Raw genomic sequence first — 26,548 nt, 5'->3', positions numbered from 1 at the left:
CCACATGAAATACCCTTCCAACCATCCCCAGCTCCTCCCCTAATTTCCCAGAGAGCAGACAATCACATCTAGCAAGGAAAGTCACACTGGACAACAGTGTAGGACGGATCCTAGAAACGAACGGTTAGCATAGAAACAGCAAGCTCTCGAACTGAAGATAGATAGCACTCCCAAAGGCAACCTGGCGGTGTTCGCACTCGTCCTGGTAATACCACTGGTCGGTAGCCAGGTAGTGGAAGTTGATACCGCGGACATTGCCGTCGCCGATCTAGTTATTGCAGCATAAAAGTCAGCAGGTGATACCGGCTAGCTGTCCCAAATAAGTGAACAAATGCGGAAATATTGAAACAGTAACTGTCTCATCAGGAGCTCCAGGGAACCACCCGCGCAGGGCCCGACAATCCCCTTAAACCAGGAAAAACCCCTCGGTTCGAAGGATTACCGGTACATACCGAATCAGCCCAATACTCCAACTGCGTCCCATAGACCGTCTGAAAATTCGCATAGAACCTGGGACTCTGCGGCTCGAGCTCGCCGCTGGAAACTATGCTCTCGCAGGCACCGTTGGCGACGTCCACGTAGCGGTCGCCGCTTATAGCGCCGGTGACTGGGTTTCCAAAGGCGCCGCCGGCGGTGATCACCGTGCACATGTTGTCGCCGGGATTGATGCACCCGTCTGTTGCCCCGAGGGCCGGGACGAGGAGGGCTGGTAGGGCTGTGAGGGTCACTCGTATCCCAGAGGATCTGGATATGGGAGGCATGGCCATGGCTGTCACCCTCGTCATCTTGGTTGCGATCAGCAACGAGGGTTATCCGACGGCAGTGACGTTCCTGGCAATTCCGATAGAAGTCGCAGTTTATAACCGGTTTTTGAAATATCATTCTGCCTGAATGGTGGAGGTTGTGTTCAAGTAGTATTGCTTTGACTCTTGGATTCTTAGGGCTAGCGGCCGCAACTCTCCACACCACTTACACTTCGAAGGAAGATGACGGCAATGTCTCTGATCGGCTTAAGCTGGCCCATGCCAATTACCATCGGAGGCTTCTCAGGGTAATCCTTGTGAGACTGTGTAAGATTCTGATTTGCAGACACATTCGCGGGGTAGCGGCTATGAAGCACGCGGGTGGCTTGCTGTTTGTCGGTTCTTGGCTGCCACAAAGCCATCTTTCGAACTGGTATTCTTCTCCCATTACATCCTGTTTTTATAGCATCCTCGAATGACATATCTCAACTTCCTGTGGCGGAAAGAGTGCCATTGTCGCGATGGGCAGAGTCACTCCGCGGTACACGAAAACCTCCTTCTACTCCAGATGAGAGGTACCCATGGAAGATGTGGATTGGGGTAGGAGGTTATCAGTTAGCGCTTGAGGGGCAGGGGCTTTGAGTCCAGATGAGAGTTGTTATCCTTCTTACTGGCACAGTGTACTGTCATAAGATCAGTATCGACATATAGCCTGTAGTTTGGTCTCGATAACTATGGATAGCATAGCCAAGAATGTTGTTTCCATGGCTCAATGACTTTTCCAGACGGTATCCCCAGAGGCCCTACGGGATACTGGCGAATTGAAGCGTCGGTCTGCCAAGGTTATCCAAATCCCACCCATGGTCTGGCCGATGGTTCGGGGAGATGCGCCTCAGACGGATCACCCGTACATGAGAAGATGTGTATGCATTAGCAAAATCGTCTTGAACAAAGTACACTTATTTAGGTACCCGACAGCGTAGTTGAAATGCGATTGTCATTGCCTGACGACGGACAAATAAGTCGGAGTGCCGGAGTAACTCTGGCTTGTGCGACATGGATGAATGCGACAATGTGATATCCCTTGCATGAACCCAATGAGGTCAAGAAGGTGTCTGCAGATCAGCTCCGATGTCCACAAATATGTTTTTACTGTCTCTGGAATGTGGTTGCTGCGCTGTCCATGAAATCCCGACCATAGCAACCCAGGGTTCCGGCATATAAACACCTTTGACGGTCGTACCTCGCACTCCTGCCTTGTTTTGACAACATCCCTCACTCCAGCCAATCCACTATCCCATCAAACCGAGTCGATTCAATTCTTCAAACAATTCAAACAACGAGCCATGAAATTCACCACCGCCGTCGCTACCCTTCTCTCCCTCGCCCTCCCCCTGACCACGACCGCCTGGTCAGTAACGTCCGGCTACTGGGCCGGCTCGGAAACCGACTACTGCACCCCTGCGGCCCTGTCGAAAGGACAAGACGTCACCGTCAGCGACCTACCACGAAACCAGAGAGTATTCTTCTTCTCAGACGACGAATGCGAAAACCTCGAGTTCTCCGTCACGGAGTCTGGATCGCTAGAATTAGAGAATGACATTGGAAGCTTCCAGGTTCTGGACTTTGAAAACGGGGCTGGTGAGGGGGAAGATTTGAAATAAATATGTCCAGTGAAGGATCACTTGGGCTCGTGGAGACGACGTTTATGCATGACTGGAGGCTTCGGACGTTTCTTTGGGCAGCAACAGATGAGGAATGCGACCGACCTCTTTCACTTCTGGACAGGGGAGTGAACAGGTAGTGATTGAGGCGTTCAAGGAGGGCCTGTGGAAAAATAATAGTAGAGTAGAGCCAAATACATGGTCATTACATAGTGTTCTTAGCTGGCTGTTTACAAACGTATACAGAGCAGAATCTCGATTCCTTGAGCGGCGCACTGGGGGAGACCTTAGAACTCTGGCGGAGATCTATAACAATCTATCTCGGAAAGTACTTCAGTCTCACACTGCTCTGTCGTGGCCATTTGTAACCTCTTTCTTCAGTGTACCTTACTAACAAAAGAAGCAAAAAATTGCCGGATCACGACGAGCTGAAGGTTCGCTTCACAAGGATAGCAGACCTGGAGCGTGAGTTCAAGTTCTTCTTTCTGCGCATCACAAATATCTGCTCCCTGTACAAAAGCATTTTCTATCTGTACTAGATGCTATTATATCTAACTATCTCCAGGCAGCTTTCAGGGTGCAGTTCATGCTCGCCAGCCTCCTCCTCCTTATTATTGCTTTTACATGGTGAATCAATCTTAACCACTTGTCAGTCCTAGTGCAAGAAAGAAATAGCTAGTGACACTTGTATTCTGAATTAAAGTCATCAGTGAGCCTTCTTTGTATATGTTGATTCTGTATTTTTATCCTAACCGTAGCCTTTATCACCCTGCGAGCCCTGTAAAGAGAAAGCAACAGCCCCAATTGCATTCAAGTACAACATCGTCACTACCTTACATGGAGGTAATACCGCATTATCGCCCTTGGCCATAAGCATTGGCCAGATAATGTTGCAGCACGTGAATCTTCTGAGTTTCCAACTCCACTGCCCGTTGCAGCGCATATCTCAGGCCAGATGCCCGCACCCTGTAAGTGCTCACGTCTCTCACAGCCTGCTGCAGCATCGGCAGCTCGTGGTGAACCTTGGTCATCATAACCTCCGTGATCACCGTCTTATTCTGGGCAAGCTTCCGGCCAAGATGCATCTGGGCATCGCGCAGCGTCCCGACTTCACCCCAAGCATGCCTAAGCTGCCTGTGCAGCTGCGCCAGCTGGGCCTCGGTCTGATTTAGTTGGTGTTTTGTTGCGTTATGCTCGGCCTCCTGGCGCTGCTTCGTGGACTCGGCTAGATCCACAGTCGCCTGTGTCGCATTGAGCCGTTGCATGTCCTCTCGCCGCAGCGCCTCGAGGGCCTTGATCTTTGCCAACGCTTGCCGAAGCGTCATTCGTGCACTGGTCTGGCCAGCGTCAGTGCTGGGCATGGGGATGGGGACCAGTGGCTCGCTATTGGAGGATAGCCCATCTCGTGCCTGAGTGCTCAGGCAAATACTGTCGTGGTTATCGGCACCCAAGGGAATGGAATTTGTATCTGCATGCCTTGTTAGCATTGGGACTTCACGTACCGGTTGCTTCCCCTTTGTCGAGGATTTTCTCGAAGTAGGAATTGGCCGGGCCCCGGTATGTGCAACGGCATCAGAATTAGGAGGATCCATCGCGGCCCCCGAGGACGCAGAAGCCTGCAGACGTTGGGCGACTCTCGCGCTCCTACGCACCGCCGGCTTGGTGGTGTCCGCTGGGGTGTCTGTTGGGTTGTTCCTTGCGTCTGCAAGAGGAGTGGCAGAGCTAGAAGTAGAGGATCCGGCTGGGGCTCCAGTCATGGTCACCGTAGGACCCGTGGGCGGCGTGAGCTCCTCCTCCATAACTGGCTCGTTAGTGTCCGTAGAAGACTCTCCAAAGTGGAGCCCACCCTGTGACAACCACTCGATCTTCTTATCAAAGACCTCAAAGAACTCATCGGGAAGTAGAGCCGCCATGTCGTCATACGAGAGCGGTGCGGCCGTCATCAGATCGGTGATGCCCATGTCTGTCATGAGCACGCTCGGGTCATAATCAGGAGGTTGAGTTGTACCGTCAGTAGCGAGCCCCTCGTATTGCTCCAGCCACTCAAGTGTCCTATCAAAGTCCTCGAGGATATCTTCGGGGACCTGCGTGATGTGCGCTGGGATTGGGGGGAGGTCGGCGAGGGCAGGGTCCATTGCTGGTTGGGTCTGGTTTGCTTGGTTGGACATGGTGGTCTCTGGTTGTGTTGTAGGAGCGTAGATGATCGAGCAGTGTGGGTATGATGTGGACCAGAGTCTGTCCAGGGACACGCTCGCTGTATTTATAGAGTTCTTCAATCCATCCTTTGTTTAGGAAGAATGGCGTTGTTCACGTATGGGACAAAGAGGCATTGTAAAGATTCCATTGTGGCCCAGGTCTTTGGTATAAGCATGGCCTTTGTTGAACAAAGCCTTGTATATTCTAGACTTCATTATCAACCACTTCCTAAGGTCTTTTACTGGACCAAACTATCTTAATAACTCCCGGTGAGCCTGCAGGTGCCTTGGTGGAATAGAATATGCAGGTTTTGCGAGACTGCTTGTCTCCCGCATATAGGGAGGTCACAAATCAGCCTGTGTGTAGCCTACACGAGAGATCTTTTGAACCCTTAAAGACTCTGATATAATATAAAAGTCCAATATTGGGTATAATAGGTAGCCTTTACTAAATACTAGATCAATATACTCTTCCTGTATGTTTAGCATTTCGGTCTTCACAAGATTCACCCTAGCCCATGCTCCCTACATGGAACGTAAATAGCCACCAGGACCAGGCTGTCGTCGTGCGTGCCGTGCCCCTAAACAATCTCGAACTTGTAAACCTCTTCCTTCCCACAACCTAGCCCAAACATAGCTTAGCACATCCTCTCATGCCGTGCGCCGCGGATGGCGCTTGGACGACATTCTTCTACCCCATCGAGGACACGCCAATCGGTGCAGCGCTTACGCTTACCTGTGGAAGGGTCAGGATCCCTGTAAAAGCTGGCCATCTTGCCATTGTCAACACGTTGCTCGAGGCTGGTGCGCATATTGGCCTGCCGCATGGCCTCTGGCTTCTGCCGCTCTAGGTAGTTCCCAGGTGTTTGTCAGGGTGTGTCTATGGCGCAGTATCTTGAGGTTGTGAGTGGGCAGCAGGATGTGGTAATGCAAAGGGAGGCAAGGGTCTAGCTATTAGTTCTGCAACGGACATATTGCTAGCAACCTAAGCAACAGATAGTCGACATACGCTCTCTACTGGACCTGGTTCCCGAGCGACACAGTGGTTAATTGTTTACTGTAATAAGCCAGACAGCCAAGGTGTGGAGACGAAGAGTGATGCACTCATAGTGACGACTAAGACATCTAGACGAAATAAACAGTCCTGACAATAAGATGGAGTACAGTAAACGGGTCTATCCGGTGCAGCTTAACTACAATCTCAGATACCTAGCCACTATTCCAGATCAGGCACGTTCATCACCGAACCTTGGAACTGGAATCAAAAGAAAAACCCATCCTTGCACTGCCTCCAATAACTTTCCATATCAATAGCGCTGCATGATGAGGTGCGTCTTCAGCGCATCCTCGGGTAGAAACCAACCCTTGCTCTGCACCACCTCGGCCAAACGACGCTGCTCAGCAAATGCCGTCGTGCGGCTCTCCGTCTTGAACGATGCTTCAACGATGTGCTCGATGTCCGTCTTCGCGGCGTTGAGGAGCGGCCAGACCTCGACGAACAGCTTCATCCCACTCCACGTGCCAATAGAGCGCCTCGCAAGGACCGGGCCAAAGATGCGTGACTCTGATAAGGCCTTGGCGCCCCAGTTGCAGTGCTTCCAGTTGTTAAACTTGTCCGGCGCTTCATCAATGAGCAGTTTTTGCGATTTCCGCGTCTTGGGTAGATCCATCTCGTCATCCTCAGGATCTGCTACACTTTTCTTTCGGCTGATGGAGAGTGTGTGCTTCTGGTATCCCCATTCAACCTGTGCCTCGTACTTGGCAGCGCCCGCGTCGAAACCGTCCTTAGCGGCCTCATTGAGTGCAGCGTCAATGTCAGTGCCCGTGATCGGGTACCGCTTTTTATACGTCAGTTCCAACTCTTCCTCTTTCTCCGTTTTGCGGATGCGTGGACTCCAGCCGGCGCTGTAAATCTCCTTGCAATCCGTATCGAGAAACTGGACGTTTAACTTCTTGACGGACTTGGGCATGTTGAATGTCGATAGGACACACTGTTTCAGTTTGTGCTCGTTGTCAAGGACAGTGGCTGGATTCAGCTGGAGCCGAACCTCATATTCCGGCTCCATATTGGGTGTTGCGTGGGGTCTGGGGTCGATGGTCGCGGGCATCGTTCTGAGCGATGAATTGCGAGGTTAAATTGGAACCACAGGAGTAGGAGAGTGTGGTTTCAAGTATAAGTCCAACAATGGTTATGGAGAAATCGGAATCGTCCTGCTTATCTGCAATGTAGCACAGTGACCAAAGCGCCACATGGGCGAAGAAGATCAGAGTTAACACAGGGCCCGCCCGTCTGTATGGTAACCAATCGAGCCACATACGTTATGTTGCTACATGTGCTATCTATGATGAGCACAATCCCGCGAACGGTAGTTAACCCCACATTCGTCAGTCAACTAACTTATTTTAAGGTTGTCGATCTTGAACGCCACCCCCACCCACGTCCATGGAAATGGTCCCTAGATCCTAAAACATTTGGCCCTTCCAGCTGTGTGTACCACCAGCTCTAGCCAGACAACGCTACTCGGGATTGTCACAATCTGCTAGATACGGAAGGACGTTTTGTGCTGTTAACTTACCCCTTTTGAACTATCCTAACGCGGTAGTTTAAGCTTTGCTGAGGACGCGCCGGACTCGAGATCTTTCAAGTGAAACTCAATGTAGAATTGAGTTATGCCACCCAGCTCTTACTGGTCGAGGTGCGGGCTCTGGCCCAGAACGTCCATGCGCTCATGTGGCATGAGTTACCGCCGAACAAAGACAGATCATGGCTTACCATTATCGACCAGGGAACTTTCAAGCAATCGATCCCGATCCAAGATACTGCGTAGTCGACCGCTCCAGCCTTGGCCTCATGATGCAATAGGGTCATGAGATCCAAACAGACAAGGAGAGGTATCCCGGCCCTCAATGTTTTCTTTGCCCTGCGCAGAGATACGGGGTATAAGAACCTCGTCAAACGCTCTGCTTCGGATTCACCCGAGCTCTATTGCGCTTCAGCAGCTGAATACATCGAGCTACCCTTGTCTTCCGATCCCCTTACACAATGCCAGTTAAGGACTACGGAATCTGGAAGGCGGTCCCCGTCAAATACGACTTTGAATATCACTACGAGGACCCTGACTCCCCGCACCTGTCGCTGTACTACCATGACAACCCCACCGAGGAGCCCGAGTTTGACCGCGCCTTTCGACGCAGGTACCGAGGCCACCCGCCAGACAGGAATAAACCTATGGAGATCCCCGGCCTCTTTCGCGCCGCAATCAACATCAAATCGACCGGTCGAGAGTCTCGCCTCGCGTACTGGGTCGATCACGACATGGGCGGCCATCCTATTGTTCCGAGGCTGAGGCGCTTGGACTTTGGGTTCCATCCGATCGACGAAGCATCGGGGTTCGGTCGTCGAGGACTCGACTATATTCGCGGTAGCCTCTTTAATACCCACAGCGGCCGCGTTCTTCCTCATGACATCCCCGGGCAGAACAACGATATCATTGATGTCCTGGAGCCCGAGGTGAAGAAAGCGATTGATGAAAAGGCAAACATATATCTCTTCGGCTCCATGTTTGACACAAACGACGGTATCCACAACGTCCACATGAACCAGGGCAATATTCAGAAATTCAAGAAGGATGACGGAGTGTATCAGGATGGAGGACTGCTTATCGAGTACAATGATCACTGGACTGGCGTTTTCCTCGCTTTTGCATCGCAGGGTATACACACCGACGATATTACTGGTCATGTAATCAGTGACGACCCTCTGACCTGGGGAGAGTTCCTTCAATCAGGGAGGGGGAGGAGGCCTCTTGATGTTGTGCTTTGAACCTTAGGCTTGCGCCTCGTTATCAACTACGGCTTCCTTACTGGTGTCAGCCTCGGAATAGGATATCTTGGGGAAAGTCGTATCTTGCCAATGTTATTCATGTTCCTATCCACTTCTCAGTGTCACTGTAGCACTTCTGGAATAACGAAGACGCTCCCATCAATCCACCACTGGCTAGATAATTACTCCACATGCGTCAAAGAACGAGGCACGCCGGCAGGCCTTGGAACTATTCAAACCATAAAAACGCCTAGATACCATCCAAATGACGGGGATTCAACTACCATATTTCATCGAGAAGGACCGAGGCTTCATGGAGTCATCATCGGCCCTGATAGAGACGGAGGAAAGGCCATTTGCTCGTGTTTGCTTATTGGTATTAGAGCGCCTTGTGATTTTAAGAGTCCTGTTTCCATACATTCTAGACGGAAAGCAAATTGGCGCCATATCGGCTTGCCTGTCGGTGATTGCGCCAAACGGGCAACCAGATTGCTTCTAGGCATCTTACTATCTCACTCAAGTTGAATATAGCAAAAGATAGAATATGCTCGCCATATGATGATCTAGTCAATTATCGGGGATGATTTGAAACACAAAGAGAGCTTGGCTCGCTAAATCATGAGACGAAATGATTGTGTCGAGATCGGGTGCACTTGTCGCGAGAGTTGGCACCTGCTATGTATCGGTCCTTGATATTATGCTAAGCCTACATAAGGGATGGATTATCTACGCCGCTCGAGTGGTAGAACATTATCTTCCTCTGTAACATTTAGATCCTGTAGTGGGTACAAATATCATTCGGCATACTTCAAGGGAGCGCCAAACCCCCACATATTTATGTTAGACAAAGAGTCGTATTACAGTCAGATGGGCAGCCTTGCTCCTCAGAAGAAATTAATATTGAATGGTGAAGGGGTTATAGAAAGGAATTTGGGATTACGCTATCGCCATGGTTCTGGCCCTGGGTCCATCGCCATCTATAGCCCACGCTCGGGCCGTGAAGTCTATGTCGCCCCTGGTGGGCGACTTTGATGCCGCACAGCAGTATACCTGCGAGTACTTTTGCGACTATAACCGGAATATGAACCCCTGTACGCAAACTCTCTGTTTGAAGAAAGCTCGTAAACTGCGTGGTATGTCATTGGTTCATCACCGTCGTGGATTGACCAGTTGACTGGTTCAAACGCTGCAATCGCCGTATTAGCCTTGCCTACAATTAATGAGAAGAAGAAGAAATTATGTGTATGAACGAGACATCCCTTGCAGGATCTCACCAGCTGAAACACATTTTGTCACCCAATGTCTTTTCATCTGAGGGAGATGAAGGTGCAAGCATCTTAGACACATCAATCCAATGATCCCGGCACGGACCCGACCCAAATAGAAGACGCTTGGCTGTTTTCTATCCGTGTTTTCGTGATCTTCATCAACCATATGACGTTGAAGATATTTCGGGCTACATTGATGACGATCCATGCCCCGCGCCGACGAAATTTGAGTCTACACTCAGTTTAGAATACTAGAAGGGCTAACACACTCGACGGTTAAACACAGTCTACACTACAACTCCGAAAAAAGTGACATCAGTCAATTCAGGACATCCAGCCTAATCAGCCTACGCATCAGCCTTCGGACTTTGGTCGTTATACTGGGCAGGAAGAGGTTGCTGACCTCAACCTCGTCCACTCTAAGCTACCTGTCATGCGGGTCAGTTCGTGGTGGGGCGTTGTATAAGCTTTCCCGCCGAACAAAACCTTTAAAAAAGTGCGGGACTGGAGCAGAGCCTGAATCTGGGAAAGAAGAGCGTCGGAGTCATCCAGCATGCCCATGAGGGGTAGCAGAGGAGATTTGGCATGCAGACAATGATTTATTAGACAAGGACCTGGCCGATTTGGCCAGATGGTAGAAAGAAGCCCTTTTTCGCTCTTTGTGCGTTGTAAGCTTGGACAGGGCCAGGCCTTCTCAGACTCCGGGAAGAAGCTTGAAGATGATACCGTCAACGGAAAATATGGGCCGGAAGGTCATGGAGGCATATCGAAAAGTTGAAGGTCTTGTCATTCTAATGGTCTAGCGAGAAAGTACGATATTAAAGACAGAAGGAAAATCTAAACAAAGCTAAACCCAATTAGGAAAGAGGGGCTAGTTGACTTTTAGTGCGGCAAATGGCTCCAATCGCTGAACCTTCCCGTCGACCGAGCGGTCTCGGTAGAGTTGCCGTATTAGATCCTCGGCAGGAGGACCCTCCGGCTGACACACCCCCTCAGCGCTTGGAGGCTTGCCAGATTAGGTAGAAATGAGGCGGGAGATGTCGACCATATTCAGCATCTTGATGAATTCTTGGTGGAGAGGTTTAACTAGAGCTTTGGTAAGCCCGTCAGCTGGCATACTGCGTGTGGGCACCCAAGTGACGTTGAGGCGCTTGTTTTGAACCTCTTGGCGAAGCCATGAGCGGTGTACGTCAACGTGGCGGAGCTTTGTATGAAGCATCTTGGTGTCTTTGCTTAACAGATTGACCGTAGAGCTATTATCGCAATATATCTCGAGCTCCTCGTCTGGGTTGAAATCGATATCGGTGAATATCCTCCTCCACCAATACAGGGATTTGGTGGCTTCGATCATCGATATATATTCTGCTTCAGTGGTGGATAAGGAGACGACGCGTTGTTTCCAGGAACGCCAGTCGATTGGACCTCCGTATAATAAGCAGAGGAAGCCTCCAGTGCTCCTTCGATCATGAGCGTCGGCGAAGGCGGCATCTGCGGCAGTAATGAAGACTTTTCCATCTGTAGAGGATCGACCGTATTCTAGAGCAAGGAACCGTGTGTTATATAGATAAGCAATGACCTGGTTAGCTGCTGCCAGGTGAGCAGTGGAAGGATTAATCAGGAACCGTGATAGTACGCCATGTGCGTAAGCTACGTCAGGCCTGGTGCAGGTGGCGGCGTAGCCGATTGAGCCGACTTTCGACTGATATTCATGTATTTGGCCGGGAGATGCTATTTCCTCATTAGGAACTAGCTTCTGAAGTGGTAATGGCACCGAAGGCCATCGGGTAAGGTCATTGAGGTGGTATCTAGCGGCGATAGCTTCGATATATGAATCCTGGGATAGCCAGATCTTCCGCTGTGTTCGGTCACGGGTGACACGCATCTTAAGGAACCAGTTTAGCTCCCCTATATCCTTCAGTTCGTATTGCTTCTCGATTGCTGCAGTGAATCTAGCTGCGGCGGCGCGACCTGCGTGTGTTGGAATGTTGACTATAAGGATATCGTCGACATAGATGAGGACCAACATAAATTGGTTGGTGAAGAGGCATTCTTCGTCCGGGACAGGTTGTAAGCCGTGAGCTTTAATCGTTGCTGATAGATCTTCCTGCCAGAGTCTTGGAGACTTGCGCAGGCCGTATAGAGCTCTAAGCAGCTTCCATATCTTTCCTGGGACGCCGTGACCAGGTGGCATCCGCGTATATACCGATTCGTACAGCGCGGCGTTGAGGAAGGAGTTAACGGCGTCTCGTTGCCTTCAATCCAGGTCATACATTGCCATCAGAACAGTAATCATTCGTAGAACCCTTGCTGAGGCGGTTATAGCTCTATTTTCTTCTTCACTGCGTGGTTGTAGGTCACCGCGTACAACTAGGCGTGCTTTGGCCTTAGTAAAGTAACCATCTTCGTTAAATTTGTATGTGAACACCCACATAAGCGGTAGAATAAGACGTCCCTTTGCCGTAGCCTCTGCTTCGTCAACGACAATATATGAGTCTTTTCGCTTAATATCGGCGAGCTCCTTCCGAATAGCCACTAGGAAGTCCTGTCCTAGTATATGCTTCTGTGCTTCGGACCAGTTTCGTGGCTCTGGCGGCATCTGGGTCCGGTGCAGTCGTCGATTAGTGGTTTCGACTGTGTTGATCTGCGGATTATCGATATATGGCAACTGGAAATAGTCACTAGTGGATTCAACGTAGTAAGCAGCATAATTAGGATCGTTTTTACGAGCTCTGGCTCGCCTTCCTGTGACGATATTTGCTTCTGAAACTTCTGAGCCAGGCCACCACGGTTGGTGGGATCGTGTTATATCGTCATCTTCACCCCCTGAGCCAGAGGTCGTTGGATTAAGACGTGCGGATCGTCGCGGGGGCTCTGCGGCTTGCTGGAGCGATTCCTGAAGCATCCAGCTTGGTGAGTCGGGATCCGAGCGAGGTGACGGCGAGGTCGATTGTTGATTATTGTGAAAACCCTGTACAGGGGCTCGTACGTCGCCCTGAGGGGTCAGATAGTCCAGATCGTCATCTGGAAAGGCGCCGGGAGCGGTAGAACGTGTAGAAACGTTGGGAGCCGGAGTTGGTGTAGTTTCCGGAGTAGGAAGGAAGGGGGGGGTTAAAGGAGCGGAATAATGTTGTTCCCCGCCTCCCGCAACCTTAATTCCACCTTCATTGGTTGAAGTGTCAACGTCGGACGTTCCGTTTGAGGAAGCCTGTTGGACCCCCTGACCATTATTTTGATCTAGCGTGGCCAAATCAACATTTGAGCTGGCGACTGGTAGCTCGTTCCAAGCGTCTTGAACAGTGAATGATGGCACGACTTGTACGGTCGTGGTTGGTAGCTTGACGGTGGAGAAATCAGTTGGTAAAGGTTGAAGAGGATTGTAACGTAACTTCTCTTGGAATATTACGTCCCTAGCGCGCACGACCTTTCTCTGAGCCGGTAGCCAGATGTCCCATATGTCGGAGGCCTGGTAGGCCACTAGGAAACCTAGTTGTGCGCGTGGTTCGAATTTCATCTTCCTTGGAAGCTCTGGTAGAGTTCGAACGTATGCAGCGGAACCCACAGTGTATATATTAGAAGCAATTGGCTTACGACTGGTAAGCGCTTCGTACGGGGTCTTCCAACCAAGACGACGTGTTGGGGTTCGATTAAGCTGGTATACAGCTGCTTTAACTAGCCAGGGCCAAAGCTCGTGAGGTAATGCCGCGGCAATTCGGATCTTTCGGGTTCTGGCGATGATGACACCGCCAGATCGTTCTGAGTAGCCGTTCTGTTCTGGTGTATATTGTACGCTAGTGTGGTGGATGATACCTTCAGCTCTAATAAGCGCTATCCAATCTTTTCCAAAGGATCGCTCATTATCAGAGAAGAAGGTCTTGACCTTTCCATTCCACTGTCGGTCGATTAGGCGAAGGAAATCCTTGATTCTAGCCAGGCATTCATTCTTCTGACGATGTGTATACGCGAAGTGCATGCAGGTGTATTCATCGTAGAGGTGTGTGACCCATTGGTGACCATTAAGCCCTGGATCGACCTGTATTAGATCAATGTGGACCCTGTCGAATGGTTTGCTAGAACGGTGAGCATCTCGTCGAGATATCTGTCGATTTGCAACAGCTAGGCGGCATGCCTCGCAGTGGTGTTCGTTGAATAAGTCGCGTTCAACGATATCAGTCATTTGTATCCCCTCAACCGCTGTAGGGAGCTTCTCGAGAGCTTCGTAGCTAATGTGACCATAACGATCGTGCCAGAGTTGCATGCTGCCTGAAAGAACAAGCGTTCGTTTAGATGGCGGTGGTTTTGACTGCCTTGACGGCGTGGAGTTTAGAGCTGGTAGAGCGGAGCTAGTTGCTCTAGGACGGTTCGTCTCGATATACCAGAGACGATCATGGTACGTAAGATTGCAGAAGATATCCCCGTTGCGTCTTACCACATTGAGCTCTGTATCTGGAAACAGGCCGGCTTCGCGCATCGCGCCGGCGGAGACGATATTGGTGTGAAAGCCGGGGATATAGCGTACTTCCCGGATCACTATCTCCTTCCTAATTGGGCTAGCGCCGGCCAATATCGGCCGGAGCGTGATCGTGCCGATGCCTCGTACGTCGGCGCCAGTGATCCCTGCCTTGATGTATTCAACGTGGTTCTCGTCAAGTTGGTCGAACCAGTCGCGGTTGTTGCAGACGCTTATTTGACCGCCAGTGTCGATGATGAACGAATCTTCCTTTCTAAAGGTTTTCAATGTTGAGCTGGTGAAGTTGGCCATGACGCTCATAGCAACCCTATCATTGCTGAATGGCCTGTCGTCATTATTCTCTAATAATCGCTTGATATATCGTCCTCGTTTTGAATCCTTCTGGGATTCCTTCATGATCTTCCTCATTATCTCTGGATCAGGCATAAAATCTGGGGTTCTCAGGTGCTTGAATAGATACGGGCAGTCCCTATATCGATGATTCCTTCCGCAGACGCAGGGCGGAAAGGTTATAGACCCCTGAGGTGTATAGCCCTGAGGACGAGGCTGAGCTTGAGGCTGTTGTCGTTGACCCTTCTGACCATCTGATTGGCCCTTGAAGGTCCCGAATACGGCGTTGTGGCTTTCAACGTCGGTCTGCGTGGTTAAATATCGACGGAAATTGCTCGCTAGGAGTCGTAGATCAGGTTGGTAGTCATCCTTCATGATATCTTCAAGGTGACGATCAGCAAATTGAGCAGAATGTTCTTTTATCCGCCTTAGGAAGGTCCTTTCTACATCCCATTCGTCATAGCTGTCTCCGCGTACCTTCTTAAGCTCTGCTGCCGCTATTTCATATTCCGTGACCCATTCATTTATTGGTCCTGCGTCGACCTTGCTATCTCTGGCGTTGTTGAAGCGATTAATGGCGTGTATCTTGAGCTCTCGAGCTGACGGAGCGAACTTTGTATATAGTTCTCGAAGGGCTTCATATAGGTCGATAGAATAGAGGTTGTAGATCTCCTTGACCGTACGGCTCACCGTCGAGGTAATAAGCTCGTGTATAATCCCACAGCCTTGCTGGTAACGTCTGTATTCCTGCATCTTCTCGTCGTAACGTCTTGCTCGATGGTTGTACATCAACGGAGTCTCTTCAGAGGTTGGCTCAGCCAGAGGCTCTGGCTTCGTTGGTTCTGCTGGCTTGGTGGCCAGAGTTGGATTAATATATTCCCATATTCCTGCGCGCAGCGCGGCAGTTTGAATAGATGCATACCAGAGCCGCCAGTCATTCTTGCTAGCTAGAATGACTGAGACCTTGACGGCCTTGGTGTTGTTGTCCTCCATTCTTCGCGGGTAGAACGGTCGGTTCGTTCAGGGGAAGTCGCTGTATTTAGCGAGGGTCGGAATAGCTTCACGATTGCTATATCCGTCAGGATGGTCCGGAGGGCGGTTGTAGAAACGTAAAGAAGAATATTCCTAGCAACCCGGGCTCATAACTATGGGCCGGAAGGTCATGGAGGCATATCGAAAAGTTGAAGGTCTTGTCATTCTAATGGTCTAGCGAGAAAGTACGATATTAAAGACAGAAGGAAAATCTAAACAAAGCTAAACCCAATTAGGAAAGAGGGGCTAGTTGACTTTTAGTGCGGCAAATGGCTCCAATCGCTGAACCTTCCCGTCGACCGAGCGGTCTCGGTAGAGTTGCCGTATTAGATCCTCGGCAGGAGGACCCTCCGGCTGACAGAAAATAACCCCACTCCAGGAGTAAACATTGGCAGGGCTGCGGTGGCTCCTAACCTTGTGCTCTTTGTCCCGCCATAAGGTGACAAAGGCGACCCGCCGGGGCTGTAGCAGATAAAGCAACCCCTGCAGAATAAACAAGGCAGCTCTCTATTGACGATGGTCGCTGCCTAGTTATGAGTAATCTACACTTTACGCATGAAAGAAATAAAGCTTTTTGATTGTTATATTGATATGCTGTTGAACTTGCTGGAACCTGCAGGACATTCGGGAAAAGGTAGCACCAGCTGTGAATAAAGAAAGAAGCCATATGGCAAGCCATCATAGGGCAGTCGGCGCGTGGAGTAATCGGAATCAAGCAAAGCGGGCGTGATCTGAATATGCTGAGTGCGATATGTCAAGAAAGACCGCACTAGCTATTTGCACGCAGCTGCCTCTTTTGAGGAGGCCAGGCACTTATTTCTGCAATCAACCATGACAGTCTTAAGCCGGCGACAGTTGGTCATGGCGCAAGCTATAAAACCAGGCCAAATCCCGCTCCAGTTCTGTCCAACTCCAACACTCTCCATCTCCCCAGATTCGGAACGCAACCTCACTCAACCATCTCTCGACATTTGCCCCTACCCAGTCCCAGCCTTCTGCAAAGATTCATACATCTCCACACCCCAGCCTTGCCTTGCAGTCATCCGTCGGCAACTTGCATCAAGTGACCTACCCCGTCGACTTTTCCGACAGCTCGACCTTCAAAGCGCCTCGCACCTTTTCAGCTATCTCACCTCCGCAAACCAATAACTCAAAACAAAATGTACGTTCCTGTCCCAAGCGATAACAACTTTCCTTGGAGCTTGCGTTATCATCACCAAATGCTAACAGCTTTCCCAGGTGCCACACCGAATACTACAGGGTGACTGTCACCAATCCTGATGGCACAGTGACTACAACGGAGGGCAATAGACGGATGGACTGCGAGAAAACGACATGCAGGCTTTCTGGATCTTATCGGCAACCCCAGACCGTTCAGCTGGTTCCTGTCACTCGTCGACTTGCATAGCGACGACGAATTTGCTGCCCCGCTAACCAGAATAGGATTGCACCCAGTTTCTTGGATATAGTGTGCCGGCGAGGTCACCATGAGATGTACTAGGAATGCTGCTGCTAGATGCAGGTGTTTTGTTTTCTGTATGTCGCGGCCGGAGTGTGTCATGGTAGAATAAGAACATGCTTTGAAATCCAATTATTCCTTGTAGCTCGACTTTGTCCTCACAACCGCTGCTCGGTTGAACGCGCTAGTAGACTTTTTTTTTTATTTTTAGCACTGCTGTCTTTGTCTTTGCCACGACAAAGAGGTACACAGGCACCATGGGATTCCTATGAGGCACAAAGATCCATGTAACTTGGAACAAAGAGACCTCGGAAGAGTCCAAAAATAAACCCCTCGCCAGGTTTCAAGTACGAATGCCTTCTTGCAAGTATTTCGTTCCTGGAATGGGAGTGTCTCCCTCACCTGTTTCGGAGGTTGACATATAAACCCACGAGGCTCCCCTTCAACACACTTGTCCATCATTTGACATAGCATCTTTCTACTCCACAAACACAAATACATGTCGCCAGATCATCCTCTCAGCCATCTGTTCCGTCGTAGGCGCTCGGACCCCGCAGAATTCGTCAAACAGAAACGGGGTCGACGCAAGCGACAGGACGATCAACCGCCGCCACGTGCCCTCATCCGGTGCTTTGCAGACTTCCATACAATCAGAGAATACGATAAGACTGATACAATATGGAAGCAAGACGTCTTCTTCTACTTCACAAAAGCCGACGAGGTCTTCTGGAGCTGTACAAAAAGGCCGTTTCGGAGACTGGCCGGCTGGAAGGGCGCCCTGAAGCGCATCCCCGACCACACGATTTACCCCAGAGCCCCCAAATCCGCGCACCTGACCATCGCGCCCGAGGATGCGGTAGCCATCAACCCTGAATTGTTCCACGTGAAGCGCCCCAACTTCTGGTTTTATGAAGAGCATCCCAACCTGCCCTGGCGTTGGCAGCTCCTCCTCGCCGAAACATTCGTCTTGGAGGCCCTCGCCGGATCCAAAGCCCAGCTGCCTCCTCACCCAAATATCATCCGGTACCATGGGTGCCGCGTGTACCGTGGATACATCACGGCGATCGTCCTTGAGCGCCTCGAGTACAACCTGGATCAATATGTCAAAGAGGTCGGGTCTCGCATGATTGACAAGCAAAGCTTCCTCGCCAAGGTTAGGTCCGCGGTGGACTACATGCACTCCCTCGGGCTTGCCCATAATGATATCAAACCGACGAACATCATGGTCAGGGAGATACCAGATGGGCCACCGGAGCCGGTGCTGGTTGACTTTGGGTCGTGTGCGCCGTTTGGTTGCCGAGTGTGGGACGGGGGTACCCCGGGGTGGTATGAGGAGGATTTCAATACGTCGGCGAAGACGCATGATACTTATTCCTTGGGTAAGTTGGAAGAGTGGTTGGACAAGTTGGAGACTGCGGGCAGTAAGGAGGAATCTTGATTTGGCATTCTCACGTCTGATATTTATATTGCTTTTTCCGTCTCAGCCTCGTTATGTATATATTAGTTCCAGTTTCAATGCACATCTCACCAAGTATCAGGTGCATCCCGACGATATTCGCTCGGTCTGTCTGCTTCTGCTTCTTTCTAACCCCTGTAGAAAACACTGAATCGCTAGGGTGGGTTTGGCACCACCGGGTGCGCCATGTAACCTGAGTTTCCCGGTGGATCGATGGTGACAAAATCAAGATTGAGCCTCCATGACGGCTTCCACAAGGCGGTTTTGATAGAGTAAGGGATGGCAAATGGACAGCCCTCCTTTGCGCGAGAAGCGCCACTGCAAAAAGAAGGCCAACTTCAAGGACAAGGCCGCTCAAAGGCCTGTGGCGCTAGATGCTTCGAGAGCTTAGGCTGCGTCTATCCCCCTTGTATTGCCCGAGGCCTAGCATGAGGTGCGCGTGCGTGAGGCTTAGAAGAGCCCATCTCCCATAGGCCCCCGACGGCCACGTGGGTGTGTAACGAGGTTTATGGGTTGTCCATGGACTCAAAAGCGCACATGTGCTATCCTTGTACCTCAATGGCTTTGATGCTCTTTCGTATCCCTTGTCCCAACAATACTCCGCACGTCTCCACACATGCCTACCAAGACAGAAGCACCTGGAATCACATAGGCCGCGCAAAGCAGCCTTCTCTGCTCGTCACGACCACGCTGTAGGAATCGATACACACTTCACATCGAGCCCGTCCAGCTCGTCACGGGCTTCTCCACTCTTTGAGTAGACGTAGATAGTCCGCGGTACCTTCTCCTCATTGCGCCAGTCTAGCCGCATTCATGATTTCCTCCATACTCTTCGATGTATCGATCTTCCCGTCATTATTATAGCCCCGGCGAGGACAATCTACAAGACCTGCCATGGCCCCCGCTCGAGCGATATTGCCCGCCCACCGATCCTCCGCCTCGCCGGTGTGTTCGATCGTCACCTTTGTCCCTGCACCCGGACGTCCTGTCACTCTGGAGATAATGTACGCCACATGACTGGACAACTGATCCAGAATGTACATTTGATTCGCACAGACTCCAATCGGATGTGGGCTGGGGTAGACGAGGTTCACAAAGCCCCTCGAAAGAATGCCATGCAGCGTAGCCAGCCCTGTAGCCCATCTCTCTTGCAGCAGCAAGGGGAAATTAGTATAAAGCAGGTTCGGCCAGGGACACATTCATCCCAAATAAATATCCCTCATACCCGATCCCATCTGCTTCTCTGCTTGCATTCGTTGTATGGCCGCTCGCTACTAGAGCCATCGCTTGTCGACGCATAGAGGCCATGGAAGATACCAGCGGTGTCGCCACAAACCTCATCTGGATTCGCAGATTTGGTACGTCGTGGATCGAGAATACAAGGTGCCATGAATAGTGTAGTAGATCATCCCATTGGATCCGTCCACTTCGCTAGGGCAAAACTTGCATCGGCACTATATAGGTATGTATATAGCTGCGCTGGTTACGAGTCTTTCGAATATGCGGTCTCGTAGCTGGGATATGTATTTATCTATCATCCACTCCCGGAGTTGGAAATCGATGGGTTGCAAACCATTTCGATAGTGCAGTATTTTGGGACTGACTATCTATGCCACTCAAAAGACCTGATTCTATCATGGTAATGTTAGGAAAAGCGCCAAGTTCCGCATATTTTGCACCTGAGGTGCTCCGGCGAGATAATCTTGCCTAGCACTAGAGAGCATGATCGGGTGGTAGACGAAGCTCAGAGCCCCAGGATTGAGTTTCGCACTGTATTTTTTTCCCCATCGTAGGCCCTCTTGTCGCGAAGACGTCAGCCATGTAGGCTTATAGCCCCGATAAAACCACTGGTAATGCTATTCCGGAGCCTCGTAAATACGGATCACACTCTGCAGGATATGTCCAGTTGCCATACTTGGTCATGTCGAACCCGTATGTACGTATCCGACGCCCATAGTACCTATCCGGTCCAAGCCGTGCAGAAAGTGCAATCAGTGGCAGCGCCCAATCAGATCTTCGCCCTTGATATAGTGGAACCACCGGCTTTGCGGACACGACCAATTGCCGTCTCCAGTCTCGACCTTATTAATCCTGCAGCGCCGACATTCTTCGGGATTCCACGTCTCAGGGACGGAGTGAAAACGAGCATCCTCCGGCGTCGAGGAAGAGTCGTGGCTCATCTCTTTTGCTCTATTTGAAGCGACAGCCTCGTCCCCTTGGCCTTGTCGTCCACAAGCTACCTTTAGGCAGCCGAGCATGCCGAGAGTCGAGCAGTGGACCGTGGGTCATGCCACGGACTATGTGCCAGTTAGGTAATCGGCCTGGATATAATCACCGCCGGAGTTAAAAGTGGATTGGGATTTGCAAACTCTGTCCAAGTTTGGGTCAAGGGCGGGAGGGACGTCATTATAAGAGCATCTTCCCACCTCAGTGCACAAGTCTATCTAGCTCCTGTGCTCTGTCGGAATCCACAACTTTCTTTCTCAATTGCCGTCCTTGCTACAAGCCATGTCCCGCATCCTCATTACCGGCTCCACAGACGGCTTCGGCCTCGGCGCCGCACAACAACTCGTCGCAAAGGGCCACAAAGTGTACCTGCACGCCCGGAGCGCCGAACGCGCCGCCGCCGCCGAGCAAGCGTGCCCGGGCGCCGCGGGCACCCTCATCGCCGACCTCTCACACTTTGCCGGCGTGAACAAACTCGCCAACGACGCCAACGAGATCGGCCCCTTCGACGTCGTCATCCACAACGCGGGCGTCTTCCTGGGCCCGCAGCGCAAGTTGTCCGATATGGACGTCCCCATGCAGGTCTTTGTCAATGTTGTCGCGCCGTATATCCTGACGTGTCGGATGCACAAGCCCAAGCGGTTGGTGTACATCTCGTCGACGCTGCATAAGCAGGGTGAGCCGGCGAATGTGGAGGATATGTTTTGGACCCGGCGCGGGGAGGACGAGTGGAATGATTTCCAGTCGTATTGCGACACGAAGCTGCAGTTGAATCTGCTGGCGAATGCGGTTGCGAACCGCTGGAAGGGCGAGACGTCTGTGGCGACGGTTCACCCCGGCTGGGTTGCCACGAAGCTGGGTGGGAAGGAGGCGCCGGATCGGTTGGAGGATGGGGTTGAGACGTATGTGAAGTTGGCAGAGGGGGATTATGACCAGAGCCTCGTGGCGCCGTACTTTGAGCCCAAGGGCAAGCTCGGTGAGCAGCTTCCTGCTGCTGGGGATGAGAAGTTGCAGGAGAGGGTTGTGGCCATGTTGGAGGCGAAGACCGGGTTGAAGATTCCGGCTTGAAAAGGTGTATTGGAACAGTTAAGAATATACTGATATCACATACATTCAGCACAGGCATAACGGCTGCTATAGTGGCATTGTAACTCAATGCAATCCCTCCTTGGTGTAACATGCAGTCCTCATGCTTCCTTCACTGCGATTGGCGCGCGGGGATGATCTCCTGTCCGGGATGCGGTCAATTGCATTAGCCTCCTGCAGGACGCGATCCCGTGATACAGTCGGCGTCTCTGCCCCTCATGCAAGGCGTATGTGGTGTAGGCATCGTGATATCGCCTCTTGAACAAGAACGCCTATCTTATCGGGCCTGTCCTATTCCCAGTATGCGTGGTTTCCATACTCCACCGTTCTCCGAAGAACCGTTCGACATTGCGGACGACGTGGGCAGTCTCGCCTCTCTCCTACCAGCCTGCTGTGGAGATACGTTTATTTCACCGTCGGGGAATATGAACCTTTGGTCGCCCGCCGGCAATCCTCTCACCTTCATCCAGCTTGACCTCTCTGTAGGGCGACTGACCAGGATAATACAATACCTCTGGTTTGCGAAGAGCTTATCGCCCCCACAGCCTCTGAGTACAATTCTCTCCTTATCGAAAGAAATAACGCTTGACGAGAACATTGCGTTGCATCTGGTGTGGGCCGATCGTCGGCACATCCTTTTGAAACCGTTTCCCCGGTACCTCCTCGACTCCAGATTCTGGTCCGCGTACATTGTTTGCAACGGCACATGTCCACATACTTGTACCGAAAACCAAATCAGCACCGAGACAAACGCACAAGCCGAATCCACATGCCCACGCACCGCCCTTTACAAAGACGCCCTCGGCTTCCTCTACTCATACCTCACCTTGATCCGCTTCGAAAGCGACTTTGCAATCGCACAAGATCACTCTCTCCTCCCACCAGATCTCACCTGGAAGACCTGGCGCAGCATATCGCAGCAATGTCTCCAAAACGGCACCATGCATTCTGAAAACATGAACCCCCGCTACCACCTCGGCGCCCTGCGCCTCTCCCGCCTAAACAAGATCTACGCCCTTCGCTACGGCAACATCCTCCGCGGGTACCGGGGACAATACAAGTACACCATGCAGGTCTTCCAGGAGAACCTGGCTCCGATCTCTGCTGCGACGATTTACATTGCGCTTGTTTTGACGGCCCTGCAGGTTGGGCTTGCGACGGAGTCGTTGGCGGGGAATACGGCCTTTCAGGATGCGTCGTACGGGTTTACGATTTTTGCCATTCTGGGCCCGTTGGTGATGGTTGTGTTTGTCTATTGTCTGGGGGCGTTGGAGGTTCTCAGTACGCATATCTTTGGTGCGATGCGGAGCAGACATGCCAGACGGGCTGCGCCTCTGGATGAAGTGGATGCGCAGTTGGACTTTTTACGCCAGGTTCGAGGTGACGCCTGAGTCGGGGGATCCCTTTTCAGCCCTCGGCTTTTGTTCTCTCTGAACATGGCCACGGCCTTTGTGATGGAGCGAAATGGATCTATCTTGGCTGTATATGCTCTACCCTACCCGGCAATGGTTCAACCCCTCAGCTCGACCCACCGGCTACCACCTAGACGAGAACCAGATACGAGCTCTCAAATATGCCCTGGCTCCTATCTCCAGGCATGAACTCTCCTTTGCTGTCCGCCTAGTTGATACGCAAGTTCTGCAGGCGGTGGTTCCATTTCCATAGCCATCAATTGCCTGCCTCTTTTTTTTTTTTTTTTTATTGTCAATAAACCTGTCCTGGCTTTAATCATCTCCCCTTTAATTGGTGGTTGAGGAGGTGTTAGGGCATGTCGTAAATATATATTCGCCGTCTACCACGACCACGACCACAGACCTCCAGCCTCGCCTTTGTTTGTTTGTTAGTTTATCCGTAGTACTCCGTATATTTGGAGCCAACGACCGAAACCTCGTGATTGACCTCCTGTGTAAGCTTCTGTGTCAAGTAAATAGATATGCCGTAATCTAGAACTCAATCGACTCTGGTCGAACGGAACTGGATGAGGCGCCTTGGCGCTGACTGGACGACACGCGAAAAGAAAACACACCCCAACTTTTACTCCCAACAACAGTCGAGGAGCCGTGGCAGTCACTGCCAAGATGTCGCTCTCAAGCATACCCAACGAGATCGTCCTTGCGATTGCCAAGTACCTGGACATGCGCAGCCTCAACGCGCTTATCCGGACAGCCACGCAATTCGCCGCCCTGCTCACCACAGAACTCTACCGCATCGGCGCCGCATACCCAACAGTCAGAAAGACTACACCCCTCGTATGGGCGGTGCAGAATAATCATCTGAATGCCGTACAGAGGCTCCTGGATCAAGGCGCGGACCCCACAGCCCCGGTCAGGGGGACGACGGCGCTACATGAGGCGGTCAACTCGGATAACCTAGAGGCCGTGCAGCTAATGCTTCGAACTCGCTCGACGATTCTCCCTCGCGACTCTGCTGGATTTGGCCCACTGATTCTGGCTGCTTTACGCGGACAAGAGGGCATGGTTCGCCTGCTTGTCGCTGCGGGTGCCACGGTCGTCTGTTCGAAATTCAGTGACTGGGAACGCGCGCTCCAGCGTGCCGTGTCTGCTGGAAACGAGGTGGCGTGTCGACTACTTCTTGAGGCGGGTGTTGAGAGTGATGGGCCGAACGGAGATGGGCTACAGATTTGTATCAAGGATCTGCTGGGGATTGTGGCGGCCAAGGGTAATACTGCCCTTTTCAAATTGTTGTGGGGCTTTTTCGTCGCGACGCCGAGTGAGCGCGAGTATACCGCGTCGAGATTGGTAACCAGTGCTGCTGATAGTGGCTCGGTAGATCTTGTGCAGTGGCTATTCAGCGTTGGAGCGAAGCTGAAAGAAGGACCTCCGGGCACAAGCACTGCATTGCACCTCGCAGTGTCACACGACCGGCCCGGTTCAGAGGATCTAGTGGCATATTTACTCGACATGGGCGCGAATATTGAAGCCGTCGACGCCAGCCACCAAACTCCCCTCCTCGCCGCAATGCGCCAGGGCTCGCCTGGCCTAGTCCGCGTACTCCTCGCCCGCGGCGCAAACGCTTTCGCGATAAGCTCACGAGGCATGAACGCGCTCCACCTCGCCGCCACCTACAAACGACACGACCTGATCCCGGACCTCTGCTGCGCAGGCGTTCCCGTTGAAGGACGGATGCAAACTACCGAGACCCCGCTACACATTGCCGCAGCCGTTGGTTCCGCAGGATCAGTAACCGCGCTGCTTGATGCCGGAGCAGGTATCAACGCGCTGCACACCGATCGTGGCTGGACACCGCTTCATACTGCAGCTGACGTGGGTGCTGCTGAGATGGTGGCTCTACTGATCGAGCACGGCGCGGACTTGAGGGCTGTGGACAACACGGGTTATACGGCTCTAGACACTGCAGTGAGAGCGGGGCGTATCAGTGCATTCAATGTTCTGCTTACTGCAACCCTGAACGCGGATCTTCCCATCCTCCGCGAAAGCCTCAACGGCACAAGTGCACTCGAAGAAGCCATAATCCACGAGCACGAGGATATCGTCACCGTCCTCCTTGAAGCTGGTGTTGACGTCGCCGCCTCCCGGAACGGCACCTACCCACTCCACCTCGCCATATCGCACGGCGTCGAGGAAATCGCGGAGCTCCTGCTTCAAAACGGGGCAGACCCCTTCGCCCTTGATGAGCGCGGTCGAAGCGCAGTAGACTGGGCCAGATTAAACGGACGAATGCTCCCAACCATCCTTGCGCATTGCGAGGCCGAAGCCGTTGATAAAGTGCCAGACCCTGCACTGCAGGCATCGATCCTGCGCAGTAGCATTGTATCTCTGGCAACATATCTCAAAACCAGTCACGGCGTTATTGCTGATGCGAGCCACTTTACGCGCCTTGGCGGATGCCTCGTTCTAGCAAATAACATCCCCGCCGCACAAGTAGCGTTCGGGCAGCTGATCGAAACCCCAGGCCGGGGGGAACGAGAATATCACGGGTGTTGCGACTGGTGCGAGGATCGTCCGGTCCTCACCGAACGCACGCGCAAGTATGTCTGCCTGACCTGCTACAACGTCAACCTGTGTCGGGACTCCAAGTATGAGTATGAGGATGAGGAAGAGTATGACAGTGAGAAACCCTTGTTTCAAGTTTGTACCGGGCATGAGCTTCTTGAGGTGGAGCCGAGCGTTCTGCAAATGCTGGGGGAGAAGACTGGTCCTGAGGGGCAGGCCAAGAGCGAGTGGCTTGAGGGGATTATTGCCATGTATAGTCAGGGGGCTGCGTGAGTATGCTTTGATTTTGATAAGCAGTGAGTACTCAGTCCCAAAGCTAGAGAAGTAATATCAAGAGGCAATTCGTGCTCAACCAAGTGGTCCTAAGCGGACCCGTACTCTCCTGATGCTGTGGCATGATCGTTGTAAGGAAATTAACCCAGGGTTTATTACCCCAGCGCAGCCGCGAACTCACGATTCCCTACCTTAGGGGAAAGGGGATTTGTCCGAATATCCATGTTCCTACTAGATCCACACCCGTCAATTCCATTTCTACACAGCACCAGGACGGACGACGCCATTCCGCAGATCAATCAGTGGTCCCGGACCCCTTAAACCCCCCGAGAAGCGGTAGAGGCTCCCTGCCGGTTATCTCTCGCTGGGGGCGGTCCGCAGAAGGACGGCGAGGATCCACACTTTGCGTACGGGAAGGACCAGGAATACCCCGGCGGGCAATGGGACTATCACCTCAAGCCATTTGAGGCCGCCATTGCTGCCAAGACGTCGCAGATGATGGTGTACTATGGCAGGCCGGTGGGTACTGAATACGATGAGGTGGGCTTCGC

At 51.8% G+C, this 26,548-nt stretch overlaps 9 protein-coding genes across 9 annotated transcripts; 6 read left to right on the top strand and 3 right to left on the bottom strand.

Annotated features, from left to right (window-relative positions):
• Nucleotides 1-124: 124 nt before the first annotated feature.
• Nucleotides 125-1,165, bottom strand: BJX68DRAFT_262079 (uncharacterized protein; the record flags this gene model as incomplete). Its single annotated transcript, XM_071044359.1, has 3 exons — nt 125-268; nt 453-785; nt 974-1,165. The coding sequence occupies 3 exons, from the start codon at nt 1,163-1,165 to the stop codon at nt 125-127; spliced, it is 669 nt and encodes a 222-aa protein (XP_070904589.1).
• Nucleotides 1,166-2,089: 924 nt separating this feature from the next.
• BJX68DRAFT_262078 (uncharacterized protein) lies at nt 2,090-2,407 on the top strand (the record flags this gene model as incomplete). The annotated part of the gene is made up of 1 exon (XM_071044358.1): nt 2,090-2,407. The coding sequence occupies one exon, from the start codon at nt 2,090-2,092 to the stop codon at nt 2,405-2,407; it is 318 nt and encodes a 105-aa protein (XP_070904588.1).
• An 854-nt stretch (nt 2,408-3,261) lies between these two features.
• On the bottom strand, nt 3,262-4,575 carry BJX68DRAFT_262077 (uncharacterized protein; the record flags this gene model as incomplete). The annotated part of the gene is made up of 1 exon (XM_071044357.1): nt 3,262-4,575. One exon carries the CDS (start codon nt 4,573-4,575, stop codon nt 3,262-3,264), a length of 1,314 nt encoding a protein of 437 aa, XP_070904587.1.
• A 1,334-nt stretch (nt 4,576-5,909) lies between these two features.
• Nucleotides 5,910-6,710, bottom strand: BJX68DRAFT_262076 (uncharacterized protein; the record flags this gene model as incomplete). The annotated part of the gene is made up of 1 exon (XM_071044356.1): nt 5,910-6,710. One exon carries the CDS (start codon nt 6,708-6,710, stop codon nt 5,910-5,912), a length of 801 nt encoding a protein of 266 aa, XP_070904586.1.
• A 935-nt stretch (nt 6,711-7,645) lies between these two features.
• BJX68DRAFT_262075 (YukJ family protein) lies at nt 7,646-8,425 on the top strand (the record flags this gene model as incomplete). Its single annotated transcript, XM_071044355.1, has 1 exon — nt 7,646-8,425. The coding sequence occupies one exon, from the start codon at nt 7,646-7,648 to the stop codon at nt 8,423-8,425; it is 780 nt and encodes a 259-aa protein (XP_070904585.1).
• Nucleotides 8,426-17,481: 9,056 nt separating this feature from the next.
• On the top strand, nt 17,482-18,420 carry BJX68DRAFT_262072 (kinase-like domain-containing protein; the record flags this gene model as incomplete). The annotated part of the gene is made up of 1 exon (XM_071044354.1): nt 17,482-18,420. One exon carries the CDS (start codon nt 17,482-17,484, stop codon nt 18,418-18,420), a length of 939 nt encoding a protein of 312 aa, XP_070904584.1.
• Nucleotides 18,421-20,791: 2,371 nt separating this feature from the next.
• BJX68DRAFT_117331 (uncharacterized protein) lies at nt 20,792-21,850 on the top strand. The gene has a single exon (XM_071036046.1). The coding sequence runs from the start codon at nt 20,947-20,949 to the stop codon at nt 21,730-21,732; it is 786 nt and encodes a 261-aa protein (XP_070904583.1). The 5' UTR covers nt 20,792-20,946; the 3' UTR covers nt 21,733-21,850.
• Nucleotides 21,851-22,175: 325 nt separating this feature from the next.
• On the top strand, nt 22,176-23,351 carry BJX68DRAFT_252478 (uncharacterized protein; the record flags this gene model as incomplete). The annotated part of the gene is made up of 2 exons (XM_071042575.1): nt 22,176-23,046; nt 23,308-23,351. The coding sequence occupies 2 exons, from the start codon at nt 22,176-22,178 to the stop codon at nt 23,349-23,351; spliced, it is 915 nt and encodes a 304-aa protein (XP_070904582.1).
• A 448-nt stretch (nt 23,352-23,799) lies between these two features.
• BJX68DRAFT_226599 (ankyrin repeat-containing domain protein) lies at nt 23,800-26,072 on the top strand. Its single transcript, XM_071038537.1, has one exon. It carries the CDS (start codon nt 23,829-23,831, stop codon nt 25,995-25,997), a length of 2,169 nt encoding a protein of 722 aa, XP_070904581.1. The 5' UTR covers nt 23,800-23,828; the 3' UTR covers nt 25,998-26,072.
• Nucleotides 26,073-26,548: the final 476 nt, after the last annotated feature.

This window comes from Aspergillus pseudodeflectus (assembly GCF_044049435.1).
Source record: "Aspergillus pseudodeflectus strain CBS 756.74 chromosome Unknown BJX68scaffold_3, whole genome shotgun sequence".
Classification (NCBI taxonomy): Eukaryota; Fungi; Ascomycota; class Eurotiomycetes; order Eurotiales; family Aspergillaceae; genus Aspergillus; species Aspergillus pseudodeflectus.
The sequence above is the reverse complement of the archived record's forward strand: the minus strand, read 5'-3'. Positions and strand labels throughout refer to the sequence as shown.